The sequence below is a fragment of the Solanum tuberosum genome, unplaced genomic scaffold (genome assembly GCF_000226075.1).
Source record: "Solanum tuberosum cultivar DM 1-3 516 R44 unplaced genomic scaffold, SolTub_3.0 scf00476, whole genome shotgun sequence".
Taxonomy (NCBI): Eukaryota; Viridiplantae; Streptophyta; class Magnoliopsida; order Solanales; family Solanaceae; genus Solanum; species Solanum tuberosum.
Window position 1 is genome coordinate 178,104 of NW_006239409.1, and position 20,032 is coordinate 198,135.

At 34.1% G+C, this 20,032-nt stretch overlaps 2 protein-coding genes and 1 long non-coding RNA gene across 4 annotated transcripts in view; 1 reads left to right on the forward strand and 2 right to left on the reverse strand.

Annotated features, from left to right (window-relative positions):
• Nucleotides 1-34: 34 nt before the first annotated feature.
• LOC102580596 (uncharacterized) lies at nucleotides 35-2,997 on the reverse strand. Its single transcript, XR_368670.2, has 2 exons — nucleotides 2,872-2,997; nucleotides 35-410 (listed from the first exon to the last, which is right to left on the reverse strand). It is a non-coding gene; the product is annotated as an uncharacterized lncRNA (long non-coding RNA).
• Nucleotides 2,998-5,847: 2,850 nt separating this feature from the next.
• Nucleotides 5,848-10,180, forward strand: LOC102580833 (NAC domain-containing protein 73). 2 transcript variants are annotated; one of them, XM_015303892.1, is made up of 4 exons: nucleotides 5,848-5,984; nucleotides 6,145-6,323; nucleotides 6,439-6,631; nucleotides 9,266-10,180. In XM_015303892.1, the coding sequence occupies exons 2-4, from the start codon at nucleotides 6,186-6,188 to the stop codon at nucleotides 9,814-9,816; spliced, it is 882 nt and encodes a 293-aa protein (XP_015159378.1). In that variant the 5' UTR covers nucleotides 5,848-5,984; nucleotides 6,145-6,185; the 3' UTR covers nucleotides 9,817-10,180. The 2 variants fall into 2 exon arrangements, with proteins under 2 accessions (XP_015159378.1, XP_006364309.1); XM_006364247.2 differs by having other exon boundaries at nucleotides 5,848-5,982; nucleotides 6,154-6,323.
• A 722-nt stretch (nucleotides 10,181-10,902) lies between these two features.
• Nucleotides 10,903-20,032, reverse strand: part of LOC102581173 (guanylate-binding protein 7-like) — a 9,407-nt gene continuing 277 nt past the window's right edge. The window contains 15 exon segments of the mRNA XM_015303889.1: nucleotides 10,903-12,016; nucleotides 12,019-12,484; nucleotides 12,995-13,072; nucleotides 13,320-13,932; nucleotides 14,007-14,092; nucleotides 14,191-14,313; nucleotides 14,585-14,719; nucleotides 14,787-14,876; nucleotides 16,322-16,507; nucleotides 16,621-16,722; nucleotides 16,981-17,094; nucleotides 17,200-17,343; nucleotides 17,612-17,677; nucleotides 18,068-18,229; nucleotides 19,762-20,032. Coding sequence (XP_015159375.1) covers nucleotides 11,442-12,016; nucleotides 12,019-12,484; nucleotides 12,995-13,072; nucleotides 13,320-13,932; nucleotides 14,007-14,092; nucleotides 14,191-14,313; nucleotides 14,585-14,719; nucleotides 14,787-14,876; nucleotides 16,322-16,507; nucleotides 16,621-16,722; nucleotides 16,981-17,094; nucleotides 17,200-17,343; nucleotides 17,612-17,677; nucleotides 18,068-18,229; nucleotides 19,762-20,032 — 3,211 coding nt within the window. The 3' untranslated portion in view covers nucleotides 10,903-11,441.

A 20,032-nucleotide genomic window follows, 5' to 3' on the forward strand; every position in this document is an offset into this window, starting at 1 on the left:
GTTCTAAGTGGAAATAGAGCTTCAGAGATACATGCATTCTGATGAATAACGAAGAAAAATGTAAAGAAATAATTTCTTATGATCAATTGTATAAGTTGAATAATATACAATATTTTATCGATCTCCAATGAAAAAATCATATAACTAAAAAAAAAATAACATGTGCAGTAGCCATAAAACAGATCACCCAAAAATAACGAAGGAAATACTTATTGCAATAACATGTGCTGGCTATGTAACTGACAGAGTAGATGCTATAAAATTAATAGTGGAATTGAATCACTCGTCAAGTGATAACTAAGGTAGAATCTCATCAACAAAGGTTGTGGAAGACGGTGGTAACTATTTCTTCATCTTTAATCAAAGGTTTTGATCAGTTCAAAAATCAAAGGTTTTGATCAGTTCAAATCCTGGATATGATATTGCTTTTGTTAACATAAGCAAAACAAGAAAAATCTCAAAGAATAAAGAAATATCTAAGACCATGTGGAGGACTAGTAATGGCATGTTCAATCTTGTTGAGACGGCCTAACACTTGCAGGATTAAATATATCATATATAGCATATATGAGCATGCCATTGCGAGTAAAATAGTAAGTATAAAGTCAAATAATTATTTTTTAAAGGAAAAAGAGAACCTCTCACAACCCAATCCATGATCCATCTACTATCTTCTCTTCATTCTCTCATAAGCTAGCCAGTATTTGGTTGAATTAAACCTTCATGGATTCTTCCCCCATCAATAACATGACCATAAACCTCTCTTATGTTGCCGAAGAAGAAGAAGAAGCGAGCTCTAAATTCAAGAAGCTTATATCAACGCTTCCAAAGGAAAAAGGGTCTAATGATTTCATGGATTTGTATCAGTACCAAGGCTTTTGGTATCCGTTTCCAATGCTTCAAGCTATCATTTCAGCACAAGAAAACTTTAAGTCTTCTTGGAACGATATATACATTTGTAGTGCTCCTAAAACTGGTTGCACATGGCTCAAAGCTCTGTGTTACGCGATTGTAACCAGAGATCATTTTAATATGGAAAACAACCCTTTGCTCACTAATCTTTCTCATGTTCTCATCCCTTCCTTGGAATTTGATTCTCCAAAACATTCTTCCGATATGAAGGCTCAAAATATTTTTCTTATAGCCACACATATACCATTTGATGCTTTACCCAAATCTGTCCAGTCCCTGGACAGTACAAAGATGATTTACTTGTGCAGGGAACCCAAGGACACTTTCATTTCTCTTTGGCATTTCATGCAAAGATTTACATGGCTGCAGCAAGGAGAGTTGGATGAAACAACAGAATTGTTAATTTCCTTTGAGGAAGGGTTCGAGTTGTTCTGTGAAGGGAAAACAATGTGGGGACCGTACTGGGATCATGTTTTGGGGTACTGGAAACAAAGTTTAGACAAGCCAGAATCACTATTGTTTCTCAAATATGAAGAATTAACAAAAGACACATTGTTCTACGTGAGAAAATTGGCTGAGTTCATGGGAAAACCATTTTCAAGGGACGAAGAGGGAGAAGGGTTACCAGAAAGGATTTTCAAATTATGTAGTTTTGACAACTTGAGCAATTTGGAGGTGATTAAGAATGGGCAGGATCGGCCAATATCCTCTTTGCAGATAGATAACAGCGCCTATTTCAGGAAGGGTAAGCCTGGAGATTGGAAGAATCATCTAACAGATAACATGATAGAAAGAATGGATCATATCACAAAAGAAAAGCTAAGAGGATCAAACTTTAAATTTGGTGTGTCAACCATCACAAATTCATAGGCAAATCCTATTTCTCTCAAATGAAATAAATTGTATGTCAGAGTGGTTCCGTTATCTTTCAGAATATCACTATCGTTATTTTCTTTTTGCATTTCACTTTGTAATCAATACTTCGTATATCATGATTTCTATTTAAAATCACACGTTCAAGTCTTTCATTTATCAAGGTATATAGAAACTTATCTCTGATAACAATGTCTCTTAACCTCATTAGTTTTTTTTTTTGGACAATTAGTTTTTACGCCTCATCAGGGCCTTCTATCTATTATAATCATTGAGTATTGGGAAAAGGGTAAAAAATATCTCTGAACTACTGAAATAACACAATTTTGTTGTCCATTTTGTTTTTGGACCAAAATTGCCCTTGCCGTTAGCCAAGTGTAGCACTTAAGCCCCTCCCCACTAACGGAGATCCACCTCGGATAAAACCAGCTTTAAAAATTTATATTGTTGCTGACATGGAGCTCCAACTCGGACAAAGCCCTCCTCACTGATTTGTTATCTCAGTGTCTTCTCCTTCCTAGTTAGATGGATAGATTGTTTATCTATTTCATTATATGGTCTTGGACAATCCCCGTCATGAGCTAGCTTTGGAGTTGAGTTAGGTCCAAGGTCCATTTCTTAACATGCTATCAGAGCAAGATCCATCCCTCCCTATTATAGTGTATCATAATGATGGACCCTCACGGTATATTGTTCACGCTCCAATTGACAAAGCCTAAGTAACTGGTACATAGATGGGTTGTTTCTCTCATTTTATGGTCTTGGACAATCTTCTGCTCATAAGCTAGATTTTTGGTTTTACTACAAAAGAACCAGGCATTAACAACGAAAAATAGTCCCTAAAAGTTTGATTCTAGTACCAAAACGTCAATAGCGACCAGATTATTTTTTTTCTAATTGATTGTTTACACACTATACCAACTCCTAAGATTGGGGGTAGTTTTAAATTGAAGTGTTCTATTCCTTGCTGCTTACATATTTGTAAAGAATGATTGAATTGACAAAATCACAACAGATAAATTTGCAAATCATATTAATAAAACATCAATATAGCAAGCACAAATTAGTTTTGGAGATTTAACTTACCTCTTGATACCAAAAAACCTTGTTATGGAGAAAATTGTCTTCAAGGAAGGGGCTTTGATTTCCCTGTAACTGCCGCCGCAGCCGTTCAAAGCTTTTACTCTAATTTCATTTGATGATTTGGTATCCAAACGGGTCAAAGCCCTTTTCAGGTGTGAGATATGGGCCAACTGTACATACTCATTCAAAGCCCACTGAATTTTTTTATTTATTTAAATACTTCTGTTATAACATGCTTTCATTGAGCATTTGAAATAGTGATAAGATGTTATTGCATTTTTTATTCAAAAATTTGAAAAATTGGTGTATGTGTTCTCAAACACCTATTACGTAGATAAGATAATAAGTTAAAATATGTCAACTTCTTTAATTACGCAAATCAACCTTATGAATAATTTGCAGAAAATCATGCATGTTCCGAAAATATGTTCCCCTTGTTGATGATGTGTATAATTAAAGAGGATGTCGTGGTTTGTGTGATTAACTTATTTATTATAAAGAAAATTTTCCGAAATATGTACCAAAAATATATAATAGAAATTATTTATCATGTGTTCAAATATTCAATTAAAAATATATTAATACTTCAAATAGCTAAATAAAATTTAGTGCAATTTAAAAAAAATTATCGATATATTCGACTTTCTATAATACAAACACTAATACACATGGATTAACAATCAATGCGAGGGGAAGTTCCAAAGATGATATTAAGTCATTAAAATTCCTCAAAAAGGAACAAAGGTCAAGCTTAAAAGTTCAATTGAAGGTGCAAGTTAGTCAAGGGCAATTTTTTTTAATAAAAAAATCAATGTTATTTTGACCATATCTCTAATTACAATAGGGACTATATATAGTGTGTTTTTTTCCGTCAAATTAAATAAACTTTGACTAATAGTTTATGATGTTTTAAGGAGTGCAACTTAAAGTATTTTTCATATAGTCTTCGAATATCTAAATTTTAAATTTAAATATTAAATTAATCAAATTTTATTTAACTTAAAAAATTAACCCAAAGAAATGTTATAATAATTGATCAAATTAAAATTACAAGTAAAGTTCTTGATCTTTGTAATAAAGTATACAAGAAAAATCGATTGAATTATTTATGGCTTATAATATTATATATATCCTGGCAAAAAAACTCTGTCCATACGTTAAAGTAAAACCCTAAAAACCAAAGCTTCCTCATAAAGCTTCATATTGCGTAGCTTCTCTGATAAGTTTCAGTTTCATAATTATTTAATGACTACCATTTCGATTAGACAACGACCTACAAAATACTAATATCCAATAAACCCTTAACGTGTCGGCTGCTACAACTTCTTATAATGTGAAAAAGGTTACAATTTTTCTATTGTCGTTATCAAAACAAAGTTCTATGAATCTAGTTTTCGCCAAAATGAACTGCTTCATCAGTTCGACTTTTGAGTAAAAAGTTATACCTATTCCGCCTCTTTCAAAAATTTCAACCAAAAATCCAATAAATTCTTATCTTGGATTCTAACTAATATCTTGGATTCTACCTTATTGGAAAATGGTCGAATCAAATATACTCAGAGAATCAAAGACCATGAACAATAAGTTCAATATAGTGACTATGCAGAGATATACATCAAATATAATACTATCAATACAAATTGGCTCGGTTTATTTGAAATCGTTTTGCATAGAGCTCATTAAAAGGGCAGACGATCGAAAGTACTAACTAATAGAAAACTTAGCATTTTTAAAGTTTGAAATTAATAATTATGATTAAGGGTGGATGAATCACATTCATTATTCATCATATCACTCGATTACGCAAAGAAAAGAAAGAGTGTAAAAATACAAGATAAGTTAGGTTGTAATTCAGCGTTTGTTACTTTCACATTTGTTGGTACGTACGTATATATATACCAAACCTTCAATTACCAATCTATCTTATATATATATATAGCTTTAAGAATACTCTAGGTTGACACTGCAGCTAATTATATCCCTCCATCTCTTTCTTCTTGTTAGAGTGATGAACCTAAAAGAGGTGAAATGTCCTACACAAGAATTTCTCTTTGCCCCCTTCTACACTCTACTAGACTTATTATACTCATATTTCATTTCATTAGGTCAAGTAAATAAACCCTTTATTTTTAGTAAAGTAAGGGTCGAATTTTTTTCATCCGGTGTTGTGTACGTACTTGCATAATTAGAATCTGACTAAATTTAAATTCGCGTTGAGAGGTAAAGCGCTCTCTATCAATACTGTCTTTTATAGTTATGGGTAAATTATAAATATAGATTAAGAATCATGGAATCAGAGGCGAATTCAAGAATTGAAGACTTCGGGTGCATCAATATTACTTTAGCTCATACATGAGCTCTAAGATAAACCTGCATAATTAGAATCTGACTAAATTTAAATTTGCGTTGAGAGGTAAAACGCTCTCTATCAATACTTTCTGGATCCTTTGGCTTGTACCAGTAGCACAACATCACTCTTATGTTCTTCATAGGTGCACTGTTAATTATATCATAATTTCTATCAGTTTCTCAATAAAGATATACATACATACATACATATATATATACATGATTTATTTCGAAGTTAACGGGTGCACGTGCACCCCACCTTATACGGTGAGTCCGCCTCTGCATGGAATAGTATGAAAAGCTGACTTGAAAGTTTTTTCTCTGTTTTAATTTTAACTTTCCACATGAGGTGTTTGAGATAGAAAAATTATAGAATATCTTGATTCATTTGACATACCTTTAATTTAATATCATAAGATTTAAAAACCTTACTTTCTTAATTTCATATCAAGTCAAATAACAGGACAAATAAATTAAAACAGAGAAAGTTTGTATTTATTTTGATACATGTGTATATACACACATTAAGATAACTAAACTTGACGTCCAAGCAACTAATTTTCTTTTTTCATTTTTTCTTCTCATCTCTAGAAATTAAAAACAATATTAATTCCAAGCTTGTTCCTTTCACACAAAAATCTGACCCTTTTTCTTCCCCTTCCTCTTTTCTTTTCTCTCTCTCTTTTTACTGGTTTCAACACAGCAGCACAAAAACAGTACTCCATTTTCATCTAAACAGAAGAGAATTAGAAACTACAAAAAAAAGAGTAAGAGAGAACTCAATTCTTTCTCATCACTTCAAAAACATGCTTTTTAATTTAAATATTCTCCTCATCTAATTAATTATTTATTGTCTCGATCTTTACACTGGTAAATTTCACTGAATATGTTATCGTCGTCTTTACAGTTTTCTTTCTGTTTTTATAGAAATCAATCAAATTAAATTAGGGATCGATGTTAGTAGAAATATGGCATGGTGCAGTCAATCAACAGCTTTCCCAATAATATCATCATCAGATCAGGAAAATAATGTTATTATGATCACTTCAAAAACTAGATTCATAACTTGTCCTTCATGTGGACACAACATACAGCTTCAACATCAGGTATTTAATACTACTTATTCCTTATGTCTCAGTTAGAATTTCGAGATTCAAATTTGTAAACTGTGTCACATAAATTGAGACGAATGAATTAATTTTGGGTGTGTAATGAAAATAGAGGGGAATACTACATGATTTGCCTAGTCTACCAGCTGGAGTGAAGTTTGATCCATCAGATGGAGAGATACTTGAACATTTAGAAGCAAAAGTCCTTTCAGATACCCATAAAATTCATCCCCTTATTGATGATTTCATTTTGACCATTGATGGACAAAATGGTATTTGCTACACTCATCCACAGAAATTACCAGGTAATTTTTTTCATAAATATTCTTAAATAATATATATTTACATCAATATAAATCATAAATAATTAACTGCTTGTTTGGATGTTTGTTACCTATATTATTTTGTTTTGTTAATAGAAATACATGTGTCTATTTTGATTGTTACTTCAATTTTGTTGTGTCGTATATATCGTTAAATTGAGTGTTGGGTAATAACGAAAAGTTACATTTTATGAAAGGACTGGTTTGGTTGATCGGGTAGTTGCCTTTCTTTTTTTTTTACCATTATGTCTTTACTTTAATTTTCAATAATCTTATTTTATTCATTTACCTATAGTAGATTTACCTAGCCTATACACTATTTTCTTTGTGGGTTTATCTTTCAAACTATTAACGTGTAACATTACGCAAGGATGAAATACAATACAATATAATATAATGCAATACAATACAATACATTATAAAAACAATATGTATTTAATTACCTTACACTGGTTATTAGCCTACCACAACTATCCATAACCAGGATATATATATTCTTGTGTATGAGAACATAGTAATGAAGAAGGTAACAATCGAAATAGAATTCGTTTTGGTTAAAATGTCCAAATCAGCTATATATTTTATATAATTTTGTCGTAATGCTGAAACTATAACGCTCACTTTACCTGAATTGAGGACTAGCAATGTAAACAAGCTCACGCTGGCGGAGTTTAAGATAAAAGACAATGTTTCTACATTCACAAAAACAAAAAAGAGGAAGTAGTCTAAGAAGATTCATGATGTTTTCTTGTCCAGATTTTATTCCTTCCAGGATTTATATTCGGATTTGTTATTAGAGTGGGTCACACTTAGCAATTAGCATTATATAAAATTAGAATTTTTCTAATTTTGGTAGGCAAATTTTCTAAAAAATTATTTACTACTATTAATAATCTTTCTTTTTTCTTGATTTTTGTTTTCGTGAAAAATCTTCAACCTATGGGGATAATTCTTTTATATATGTCACAATTTGTTACAGTATTATTTTATAGTTTAGGAAATTTCCCAAGTGAGACAAGTTAGTGGTAAAAGTTAATAATTGCTTATAGTATTTGTATTATTCTAAATTTGTTTTATTCATTTCTTGGAAATTTCAAGCCATGAAATTCTGTTAATGAGTTATTTCCTTTTTCCTCATTTTGTGGCTTTTTATTCTATAAATTGATGGCCTTTTAGTCACTTGGTTTGAGAAGTTGTTACTAACAAAATAGCCTTTAGTGGCTAGTTGTTGAAGGTGCCAACTGCCAACTGGATTGAGAATTTCACTCTTTCTTCAAATATCCAAAAGTGGAAAATACTTGGTTAAGGGAACTAAGTTACCTATTTGGTAAAAAGTTATTCAAGATACCAATGTCAATGGAGTGTACCTTATGCAGCATACTAACTATCACTATTTAAAAAGTTACTGCATTTTTCTATAAAATTTTCCACTAGAAAATGTTCAATAAATATTTTTTATAAATAATTTGATTGAATTGGAGAGCAAAAAAAATATTAGTGTTTTTACACGGCAAAATTTGAAAGTTTTTCAATATTTAAGTGAGAATCTGTTTTCCATCATGTCTTTTTTCATTGAGCTGCTTTGTTGAAAAACGAGTGAAAAAATCATGTTATATAATTTTTCAGTGATTAGCAATGGAAAAACTATTATTTTTAGTAGTGTGAGAAGTTTGTTATACTTTTTTTTTAATGGTGGTGTCTAAAAATTAGTAGTTTATAATGGTGGCATTTATTAAAAAATAGTGTATACTAACACTCCAACTATTTCATTGAGTACATTTTATATACCTTTTAGAATATTGTTTTTCATATAGATTTTTGTTTATAATGGTTGTGTTAAGAAACAATTTACTTTTACCTTGATTATTCAATTGAGTATTTTCTACCTTTTAAGATTTTAGATTTTAATTTGTTTATAATGATGGTGTTCAAAAATAGTTAAATTATTACACCTTAACTATTCCATTCAGTACACTACTTCGTACCTCTTAAAAAGCTTGTTATAGATTTTTGTTTATAATGGTTGCGTTAATAAAACAGTTTATTTGTACCTTGACTATTATATTGAGAGTATTTGCTACCTCTTAAAAAGTTAAGATTTTAATTTGTTTATAATGATGACGTTCAAAAATAATATACTTACACTTTAACTATTTCATTGGATACTTATTGCCTCTTAGAAAGATTGTTATAGATTTCTTTTTATAATAGTGGCACTCAAAAATAATTTACTCGCACCTTAATTATTCCATTGAATAGTTGCTAACCTTATAGAAAGTTTGTTATAGATTTTGTGAAAATATCAAATTAAATGGACGGAATATCATATTTTGATGCTTATTATATGCTATGCCATTTGTCATGGATCACGTAAATTCTTTCCTTGTTATTGTAACAAGAGTATATGACACACATATACACATTATTCATGTGTTACTTTACTTATTATTGAAAAGATGAAGAGGAAAAAATACAAATAAACATTTCATACTGCCTATGATTGGCTACTTTTAACTACTGAAAAGTTGTCATTTTCTTACAAAACATTTCATTCCTAGGGGTGATCAAAGGATATAGTTCACTTAAAATTCTGAATACGCTACTGCATGCATGCAGGAGTGAGCAAGGATGGTCAAGTGCGTCATTTCTTTCATCGTCCATCAAAAGCATACACGACGGGGACTAGAAAACGTCGAAAGGTACACACTGAAATTGATGGTGGTGAAACAAGATGGCACAAGACAGGTAAAACAAGGCCAGTTTACATAAGTGGAGTTCTCAAAGGTTACAAGAAAATTTTGGTACTTTATACAAATTATGGTAGGCAAAGAAAGCCTGAGAAAACAAATTGGGTAATGCACCAATATCACTTAGGTGAAAATGAAGAAGAAAAAGATGGAGAATTAGTTGTTTCAAAAGTTTTCTACCAAACACAACCTAGACAATGTGGATCATTAACCATAAAAAAACCACTTGACCACAGCAACAATATTATTATTAACCCTGTCCTTAAAACAACGAATTTCGTCGATTATTATAATCCTAATCCTTTCATTTCATATAATGTTGAGAGCCAAAGCTCACCTCATGAGTTAATTCAGAATTTGGTTGTTCATGGTGATGGCTCATCTTTTGTTATACCTTCAGAAGCAAGCAAAGAGAAATGAGAAAGTAGGAAGAAAATAATTACTATTAAGAATATTAAAAAAAAAATGTTGGGGTTGTTGTTGTAGTGTGTAATAGTCAAGTGAGTTAAAAGATTTGAGGTACTAATGAGGATGGAGGAATAAAATAAATGTTTATTTTAAACAGATTAAAGATTAATAATCTACTTTCTTAGTAATGCATAGTCATCAGTTCTTTGTTTAATTAGGTTTTTTTTTGTTTTTTTGTTTTAAAGGCAGACAATATACAGTGTTCATTATTTACTTGTTTTTTATTTTTATTAAGAGTTATGTATGTATGTAAGATGTAAATGATGAACGATTACGTCTTCATAAGCTTAATTTATATTTTCTTTGTATTCATATATATATATATATATTCTCATGACTTGTTGTTGGTATGGAAATTTGGAACAAAACTGGCTAATCAATTTAGTTAATGGTTTGATTGAACAAACAATTTGGAAAAATATGGGATAATCTAGAAAGATTGGTTGTTTGATTTTCTTTTTATTTCATTCACTAATTAGGAGAATATTATATTAAATTACAATTTCATAATTTGGCCTACTAAGAATTTTGAGTTCTAGTTTGTGAGAGAACGTAGGCAGCATTTGGATCAAGTTAGTTTTTAGCAAAAAAACATACATTGCTATGTTGAAACTTGACCCATGTTACGTTGTGGAGAAGGGCTAAAATTATGGAGTAGTATATTACTGGATTTATTTTTAAATTATCTTTCATTCATCTATTGGCTCCTAAATTATTAGGAGGACTGGAGGGTCATGCAGGGTCCGGTCTAGTCTACCTTTCAATCCACAAGGATCAAATGAATGTGCATTCACTTTCTGGCAAGTGAAGATATACTTTTAAATTTTAATGAATGTCTCTCTCGTACTATCTCCAATTAGATTCAAATTCACAAAAATGCATTGCTACCACCAAAAGCTCCAGCAGAACTTGGATCAAAAAAGGCAGCATTGGTTTAAATCGTAGAGAAGTTCTACTCAGCAAAGCTGTGATAACCCCACTTACGAACATAAATATGAGTTATGACAATGAAATACAAAATTAAGAAAAACATACATATTTAATAAATAAATAACTCCAATTTTTAGTTGACAAAATCAACAGCTTACAGGAAATGAAGTTGAAAAGTGGAAAAAAAATCAACTACCTCAGCAGGAATTCTTACACAACATGTTTGTCCTGGGATTTACATAACGTGATCTTACCAAGTACCAATCATTAACATCTAAAACTAAAACAGGGGCAGAAGAAACGAATCAAACAAACTTAAAACCTAGAGTCAGCCCCAAAACGAGAGGTGACTACGCATACTAGTAGTCTCTCAATACACCAATTTCAACTCTTGAGTCGCTGCAGTGCACTAAGCACAGCGAACAAACAACAAAATGTTTATAGACCAGAATAGAATACACCCCAGATGGGAAAACAGTCTTTAAGTTACATCAATGGTTAAGTCAGCAGCATCAGCATTTATACCAGCTTCTGTCAAAAGGTAATGCGCTAAAGATTCCATGTAAAATCTCCTAAGATATCAGAGAGTCATCTGGTCAAATTTGTTGGGGAGTTGCTTCAAACCTTTCTAGGAAGCACAGCGGAAGCTACGATTTCTGGAGAACACATTTCTCATATAAAGCTAGAATATCCTTCTTGTTGGGATTTTTCAATAGGAGCAGTTCAGCACCAAAATTATGCTTTGTGAGCTCTTGCTTCAGTTTCTGCACTGTGTATTTAGTATAATCCTCGGTATTTGTTTGTTGACTACTAGTAACATCATCTCCCCTAAACTCGGAGCCCCCATCTTCTGGACAGGTGACTGCCATGGGGCTGGTCGTACTCTTTGACCTCTTATTTCCCCTGGTTACTCTATCACTTGTGCCCATATCAAGAGCAGATTCGACACCGGCTTCATATTCTTCTATCCTGGCACGTTTTCCATGGGAAGCAGTTCTAAGTTTGCTATCTAATGCTGTTTCATTCAGCCGAACTTTAGTTAGCTGTTGCTGAAGAAGATCCAGCTTTCCTTGTGTAGTTTGCAACTGAACTGATAATGCTTCTGCCCTGTTGTTTGCCTCAGAACGCGCAGCACGCTCAGTCTCCAACAAACTCTCAAGGACTTGCACAGTACTGGCTCTCTGTTCATTATTTGATTTCAGAAGTGATTCAATTTCCTTTCCCTTTCTTCGACTCTGGCCTCCAAAGTTGTAACTTTTGACTGTGCATCAAACTCAGATGCACGGCACCTCTCTAATTCATTGGCCAAGTCATCTCTTTGCCTCTCCAAGTTTTGTATATTTCTCTCAGTCCTCTCGATCTGAGCCGACCTTTCCATAGCTACTCGATGGATTTCACTTTTTTCTTTCTGGGCAGTAGCTGCTTCAACCCTTGCTTTATCAGCCAGCTCAGTCGCTCTTTTCGCCTCTCTTTCAGCTGATTTACATCTATCCTCGACATCTTCAAATCTACTGAACTCAGACCGATACTTCTGCTCCAGATGAACTTTCTCTTGTTCCAGAATCCTAACTTCTCTTTCAAATGATAGTGCAGTAGCATTGATACGCTCAAACCTTTCACCTAATTCCTTAATTGCACGCTTTAAGGATGAGACCTCCAGGTCATAGTTCTCTATCTTTGACTCAGCAACCTGTGTAAGGTAAAGATCTTAGTATAACCAATAGTAAAAGTACCTTTTTTTAGTAGGTAGAGTATGTCATTAGTACCAGAACTTGTGCATATATTGGGCTAACTATATGAAGTGAGATATGAATATGAAGATCTAACGGACTACTCTTCTCATATTATAAGGAGCAATGCCAGGTATATGACAATCATCTTGCAAGGTATGCACCAGCATAGGGACAAACTATCTAAATCTGTCTATCCATGACCAATACACAAATGTCATGGCTACCAATAACTACAGAGCTGAGAGACAACTTTTCATAAATCTAAGGAACAGATATTGGATGATGGAGGTAGTGACTTCTTCTGCAAGCATGGAATTTACAGGTCACTTTAAAGCAAGTTAAACATCTGTCTCTCCCAACCCCCCATCTTTCTCCCATACATTTTTCTCCATCCTGTTTAAAAAAAGAAATCATGCACAAATCAGGTGAAGATACACGTAAACTAGTTTTATATAGAAGACGTGCACCTTCAACTCCAAATTTAAAGTTGACAAACGCTGCTCAGCCTGCTCAAGTTTTGCTGCCTTCTCCTTAATCTCCTCTTCCTGCAGTTTCACAAGAACAGAAAATCTCAATTACTGTACTGAAAAGAAAAGGCAAGAATCTCAATTATCATTTCGGAACACCAATCAAGTCAGCTGGCACAGTCCATCAAGCAAAGTACAAGAGAAAACATAGCCGCACGGAGTTAGGCACCATTTTAACATTTTACTGAGGTTTTTAGGTAGAGGGATGAGAAGCAAAAGAAAATGAAGCCAATAACTAGCATCAATCTATCAAGTAGAAATTCACCTTATTAGCCAAAGTACTCGAAAATTCATCCCGTAAAGCATCCTCTCGCAATTGTGCTTGCTTGCTAGTGCGCTCTTGGACAGCTGCTGCCTTCTCAAGAGCATTCTTTGCTTCCTTGGCAGCAATGCCGTACTTACGTTTCCACTCCTCTGCCTCCTCTTGAGCAGATTCAGCTTGCTCTTTGGCAGCATTAACCCTTGCTTCTGCAGCACTAGTTCTCGACTTAAGAATACTTATCTCTGCATTTGACTGTTCCTCCCCAGCCTTCTGTTTCGAAAGTAATTGCTCATATTTCCTTTTCCATTCCATGGACTCAATTCTAGTAGAATCTAATGTTTTTGATAAGCTGGCATATCTTTCTTCTAACATACTATGTTTACTCTGCAAATTTGCAATACGGCTTGCATAATCTTCTGCAAGCTTCTTCTTGTCACTGGTGGCATCTTCATAGCGCTTCAAGTATTCAGATTTAAACTTCTCACTAGCTTCCAGTTGTTTGTTAAGGAAGCTCATCTTATCCTCAATGGAACGACACTTCAATGCAAGTGCAGTTTTCTCTGACCCAATTTGGTCTATTTGTTTATTGATGAGATCAACAAGTGGCCCCTCCAAGCTGCAAAATTCAAAATGAATCACATATACATTCCTATACCGAAGAGCTTCAGTAAGAACTATGGAATAACAAACCTTTGTTGTAAGAAGACTAGTAGCTTTCTCCATTTTTCAGGACCTTGACACATCGCCTCATATTTGGACACGGAATCATCAAGAACCTACATACAACATGGATTTACAATGTAAACAACTCATTATACAAACAATTTTAGTTTAGCTACCCAAATAGGTTTTAAAGTCTACCATAAAGACTTACTTTGAGCACAGTATCTACTTTTGCATCAGGAGCATGACAAGCTTTTCTCAGTCTATTTTCCATGTCCTGTATCGCATTAGAACATTGTAGAGAAGACTCCCTAAAAGCATCCTTTCTAATGTCCTACATTAGAATCAGTGCAAATCAGCATATTTTTGGAGATGTATCAAAGTACAGTTAATATGCAAGCAAAGGTAAAGACACAACTAAAATGGTGACGTGTCCAATCATTTTAAGGGTGAATTTAAGCTTTCTCCAACTATACACCTCTCTTGTGGACCTCTTTTCCTAAATATTAGGGGGAATTTAGTCGAGGTGCGCGAAAGATGGCCCTGACACTACAGTCATCAAAGCAAACAAACAAAAAAAGAGGGGCAGAAATAATAATCAAAACCTCAAATGCTTTCTTTATGAAATTTTGGAGACGTTTCTCATATTTGGTTCTGATGGATCCAGCCCCTACAGCCGTAGAATTAAATGCAGCCATGGACTTCTGGATAGCATCTTCATGTGCTTCTCTTAGTGCAGCCTGCAATTACAAAAATATCAGTAGATATTTTTAAATTGCATTACTTATGAAACACAGCAGTACTTACTTCCTCTGGAGGCTTAGAACGATCAAAAGAAGACATGTACATTTCAGCAGCCAAATCATATGCTCTTTGACACTCAGCTTCCTCAACGCTCTGCCACAGGAAAATCACAGTCAACAAAATTTCATATCATGTGCAAGGTACATAAAGGATAAAAAATGGTTACTAGCATTATGCTTCATCTGAAAACTACTTTTCATAAATACAATTACAGATGGGAAGTTGAATCATATCTGCAAGATCCTCCATATACAATTCACTAGTTTTTTTTTTTACGAAGTAGTAACTAACTTTATTAATGTGGAAGAACCACTATATACAATACAAGTAGCATACCAAAAGGCATGAGAAACCTAGACCAAAATATGGTTCTCTGCCTATTCACTACTAAACTAGTAAGTCTGCCATTTTTGTCAGTCCAATTTAACAGCAAAGGGAATAGAAAAAGACTTACTTGCAAACCAAATAAGATAGACGAGCTAGAAAGGAAATAAACAGCATGCAGTTATTAGCATCTAATAAAAGAACCCTGAAAAAAAGTCATCCATTTCTTCATACCGCAGAGAAGTGCAATTTTAGCCACAAAATGAACCATAGTCACTTATTTTGTCCATTGAAGTCTGAGACAATCCCAAGACTAGGCCAAACAACTAGCTGTTGCAGGATTGGACATCTATACATCTCAGCATGCTCCCCTACTTCTAAAAGCTATCAGCAAAGTGCTTCCCAGCTCAATTTTCTCACATAGTTTAGAATGTTGAGCAACTCTACAATTATCCGCTGGTCCCATCATGTATTCCAAATTCATTTTTTCTGATTTTTGATAGTCTAATTGAGCTGAACTAAAACAAGAAGGGCAGCCAAGATACAGAAAAATCATATGGGTCATGAGCAATCAGAAGACACAATTATACAAAGAAGGCCCATAGAGCAAGATAAGCAAATAGTTCAACTCTAGACAATGGAATTGGTGAAACTTTATATTCAAATCTATAAGAAGGAAGAAAGGCAACATGAGCATAAAGATGTCATGTTATCATTCTTTTGTCAAAGAAAACAAACAATATTTGATTCAGATCGTAGTAGAGGAAATAAAGATGCCTCTATTAAATAAATAATACAACATGGTAAAGAAGGATTTTTGTTGCTTTACAGAAGTCATGACCGGAATATAAATACCATCATATATGATTAGTGGCTTCATGTTTACCAGTTCAAAAAAATAAATAATATATGATTAGTGGCTTCCATATGTATGATTCAGTCCCTTATGACACAATATTTACCATAAGCCCGAAGAAATGCATGGTCATGAAACAATATATAAAGGTCACAAGCCTCTAATACAAAATATCAATGACGCTTGGTTACAAATCATGCACATAAAAACATCTAAAGCAAGAATAATCGTTTTTCCCCAGTTTATCCTCTCAGTGTCCACAACCAAATAGTATATAACAACTCATACTACTGTAGATACAAATAAGAACAACAAAGACAACAAGCAGATTGAAGAAACAAAATGTACTAATATCTACCTGCCATGAAGATGTAATTGTGGGCACTGCCCCATTGTTAAGAGCATCAACGAAGGACTGAGTTATACGGGCAAATATCGGCCCTGTCATTACAGTAGCTCCAAACTGCTTGGGTTTAGTCCTCTCAAAAACAAATCTTGTCAAAGCATCAAGACCTGCTTTAAACTCCGGCCTTAGTTTTTCTATCTGCATGTGACATGAAACCACAGTAAGAACTATGAAGGATTATTCCCACAATAAAACAATCAGTTAGTAATTATAATCACAGAGAATACAAGAAATGAATCATTAGCACTGACAGGTATTTGGTCAAGCCGTTGGAGCTCATTCTCGTTGCTCAGTGGCCGCACAAGGGTGAAGCATTCTCTGTCAGGGAAAAGAGCACGAATGGACTCCCTAATCTGCAGTCACAAGTTAAATTTTTTTATACAAAATATGAGACAAAAATAAATCAAGTGCAAGTATTCTACAAGATCAGCCAGCCAGTCCTTTGGATAGAGAGAATACTCTCTTTATTAATAAGTAAGAAAGAACTAGCACCAGATCAAAAAAGGCAAAACAGAACTACCATTGAAGCCCTTAGGATAGAGAAAATTACTCATAGCAATTGAGCTTTTGTGGATAAGCAAAATGAAAGAATAATGATTTGATGTGAGTACCTCATTTTTAGCAGCTACATCTCTCCTACCACCTTGAACTGGTCGTAAAGCAAGCTCTAGGTAGTCCCGTGGTGTTATCTTATGATTATCCTCAGTCAAGTCTAAATAAAAATCCTATTCAAAAGAAAAAAGTAATACGTGCATGCCATTTACTTATAATTCAGAAGAGGGAACCTTAAAAGAAGCTAAACTGATATTAATAAATAAATTCCAACTTACCCTAAGCAACCAAACAAAGATTGGAGAGAACTGTCCAAGCTCAGAGGCACTGGTCCTTCCTCCAGAAGCTCTAACACGTATATGCTTAGTCATTTCAGTGACGAGAGAGAGCCGATCAAGAGCAGCTTCATCAATACCACCCATCTATCAATAAAAATATTAGGAAACTAGTCTAAATTGGATACAAGTCAAACAAGAAGTCAAAAAAAAGCAAACAGTAAAAACAACAGAAGTATATAAATCAAAAGGAGAAGGGATGTATCCTATGAGAATGTCTTTTTCTCATTAGTAACTACAAGAAAAAAGGCATTCCTGCAAGACACATAACCTAAGCCCTTTATGATTGAATGATTATCTAGCAAGAACATCTTGTCAGAAAAAGTTAGGAGATCCATGCCTGAGTAGTTCAAACCTGATTATACACAAACATACTCGAGAGGAGGACTGCCAAGGAGAATATCTGTGTGCTGTATGTTCCCTGTTGAACAACTAAAAGATGAATAAGGAGGAAGACATAAATAGAAGGGAGGGGGATTGCCAGAGAAAAAGTATTCCTTGAGTTCCTTTTCCTTTAAAGTTTAATCGAACCCAAAATGAACAAGTTAGAAGGAGACAATTTTTTTTTTTGAAGAGTAAGAATAATATTCAGTGAGGGACAATTATGCAGAATACTAACCCAAACAAGAAAGAAAAACAATTATTCAGAGTTGACACATAGCTGACATTTTCTTTGTCATTTAGTGGAGGTGGGGGAGTAGGTAAAAGTAAAAGAATCTACTATAAGGAAAAAAAGCATGGTGAATCGAAGAAAGCTGCCCGTATTTTACCAGTACAGCAATAATAAAAACATTTAAGCACAAAATCTAACCGTTTGATCATAAGCATCGATTCCTTCAGTGTCCAGCAGTAGAAGGTTGTATTCTGTTCCATCAAGAGCTGTTCTTCGTAAAGGTGCACTCCACAGCCAAATGCCTTTGGTACATGGGCGATGAGTTGGTGCTACTTGAAAGCCACTGCTCCTCCCAAGAAGCTACATCAAATGGAGGAAACTCTCAGTTATCTTGTTTTTGATAACTAGGGAACTCTTCCTTACGTTAAATATCTAACATCAGAAGGAAATGGCCAAAGAACGGAAGGGGTTTGTTTTCCTGATAAATTTATCCATACGATAAATCAAACAAGTCTCCTAAAGAAAAGCACTAGCTATCATTTTATTATGGCTTTGGCCCATGGGGTGACGACAAGCTATACTATTTCTATCAGTAAGGCTTGACAGCAGTATATGTAAATTGTGCTTAAATAAATTAAAGGGAAAAAAAAAAAGGAACACTCTGCACAATGGAGATAAAGTTTTACTTTATGAGGCAAAAAATGGAGTTTCTTTTCATAGGTGAGTAAACGTTATATTAAAAATAGAGAGGTCTAGCAATAAGATGGTGCAAAGGCAGAACATGAATTAGGGATCCTTCATTAAAAGCAACTAAAAGGAAGGAATTCTGCTGTACAAAAACCTATTCTTGAAAGATTCTATGAAATCTAGCAATGCTATTTTCATCCTTCAGATCCTGTAGATAACAACAAAAAGCATAAACATATGTATTTCGGCTTCTGTACAATATCTGTCTTCCCCTTAAAACATCTGACACTCCTCTCCTTCCACATGGCCTAAGAGACACATGCAGGCAACCTTCAAAACAGGAGGGTAGTTACTCAAGGCAGATCAAGCTTACTACACGAGGCAACAGATAAGGAGTTCTAGACCGGAGTGGTTGAGAACTATTAGGTCTCAACTTTCAGGTTCAAAACCAAACTTCTTCATATCTGATCAAGCCTTGGTGGACAAGCTACCCGATATATGCATCACTAAGAGATAGAAGGTACCTAGTGGAATTAGTTGAGGTGGGGCGCAAGTTGGTCCGGATACCACGGTTCTAAAAGAACAATTTAGAAAACTCCAGCATGAACACTATGTTGCATAGTTCCTAATTTATCTGGTCAAATTTTTTATGAGTATTCTATTAGTGTGCTTCAGATTCTCCATCTTGTTTTTGGTCATCTACAATGAACATCCTAGTTGATACAGCTGACATGCTAAATCCTCTCATTGTTGGTCAATATCTTCCTGGAACCTTAGCAAATAATTAGACAGCGAAAAAACAAACTTTTTCCATCTGCAGTCTCAGAACTACAAACTCACCCTAGCTTTAATCTCTAACATGACATTTGCAAACCACTTAATTACACATAGTTTCCCAACTTCTGCAATTCAATATTCAGGAAAGTTCTCGTCCTAATTCACCTAACCTATTTTTGCTGCTGCTTTAGTTCCTTAATATTTACCTCCTATTCTGTTTTTCATTTCAAAGCATTGTGCTTTATGAAATTAGTTTATCTGAACAATTATGTAGCTATTACTAGGTCACAAAGTCTCACTTCAAGTTAAAAACTACAACACCTGCAAGCATTAACCCTAATAATGAAATATATATTGCACACCATAAATAGCATAGATAACCTAAGAATAAAAAAGCTTGCTTTACTGAAATTTAAAATTAGACTAACCTGATTTAATATAAAGCTCTTTCCTTGACGAGCGCGACCGCAAACGGAGACAACACCAACTGGTTCCTTGACAAGCTGAAGCACCGCTAGGGCTTCGGGATCGATCTGGAACTTCCCTTTCTCATCGCAATACACAAAACGTATCGGCCTCGCTGGTCCCGAAGCAACATTGACAGAGGAGCGCTTTGGAGGCGATGGAGAAGGCGAGGACGATGGAGATGGAGACGGTGACGGTGACGGTGACGGAGAATCTTGCTGCGGCGAGTCTCCG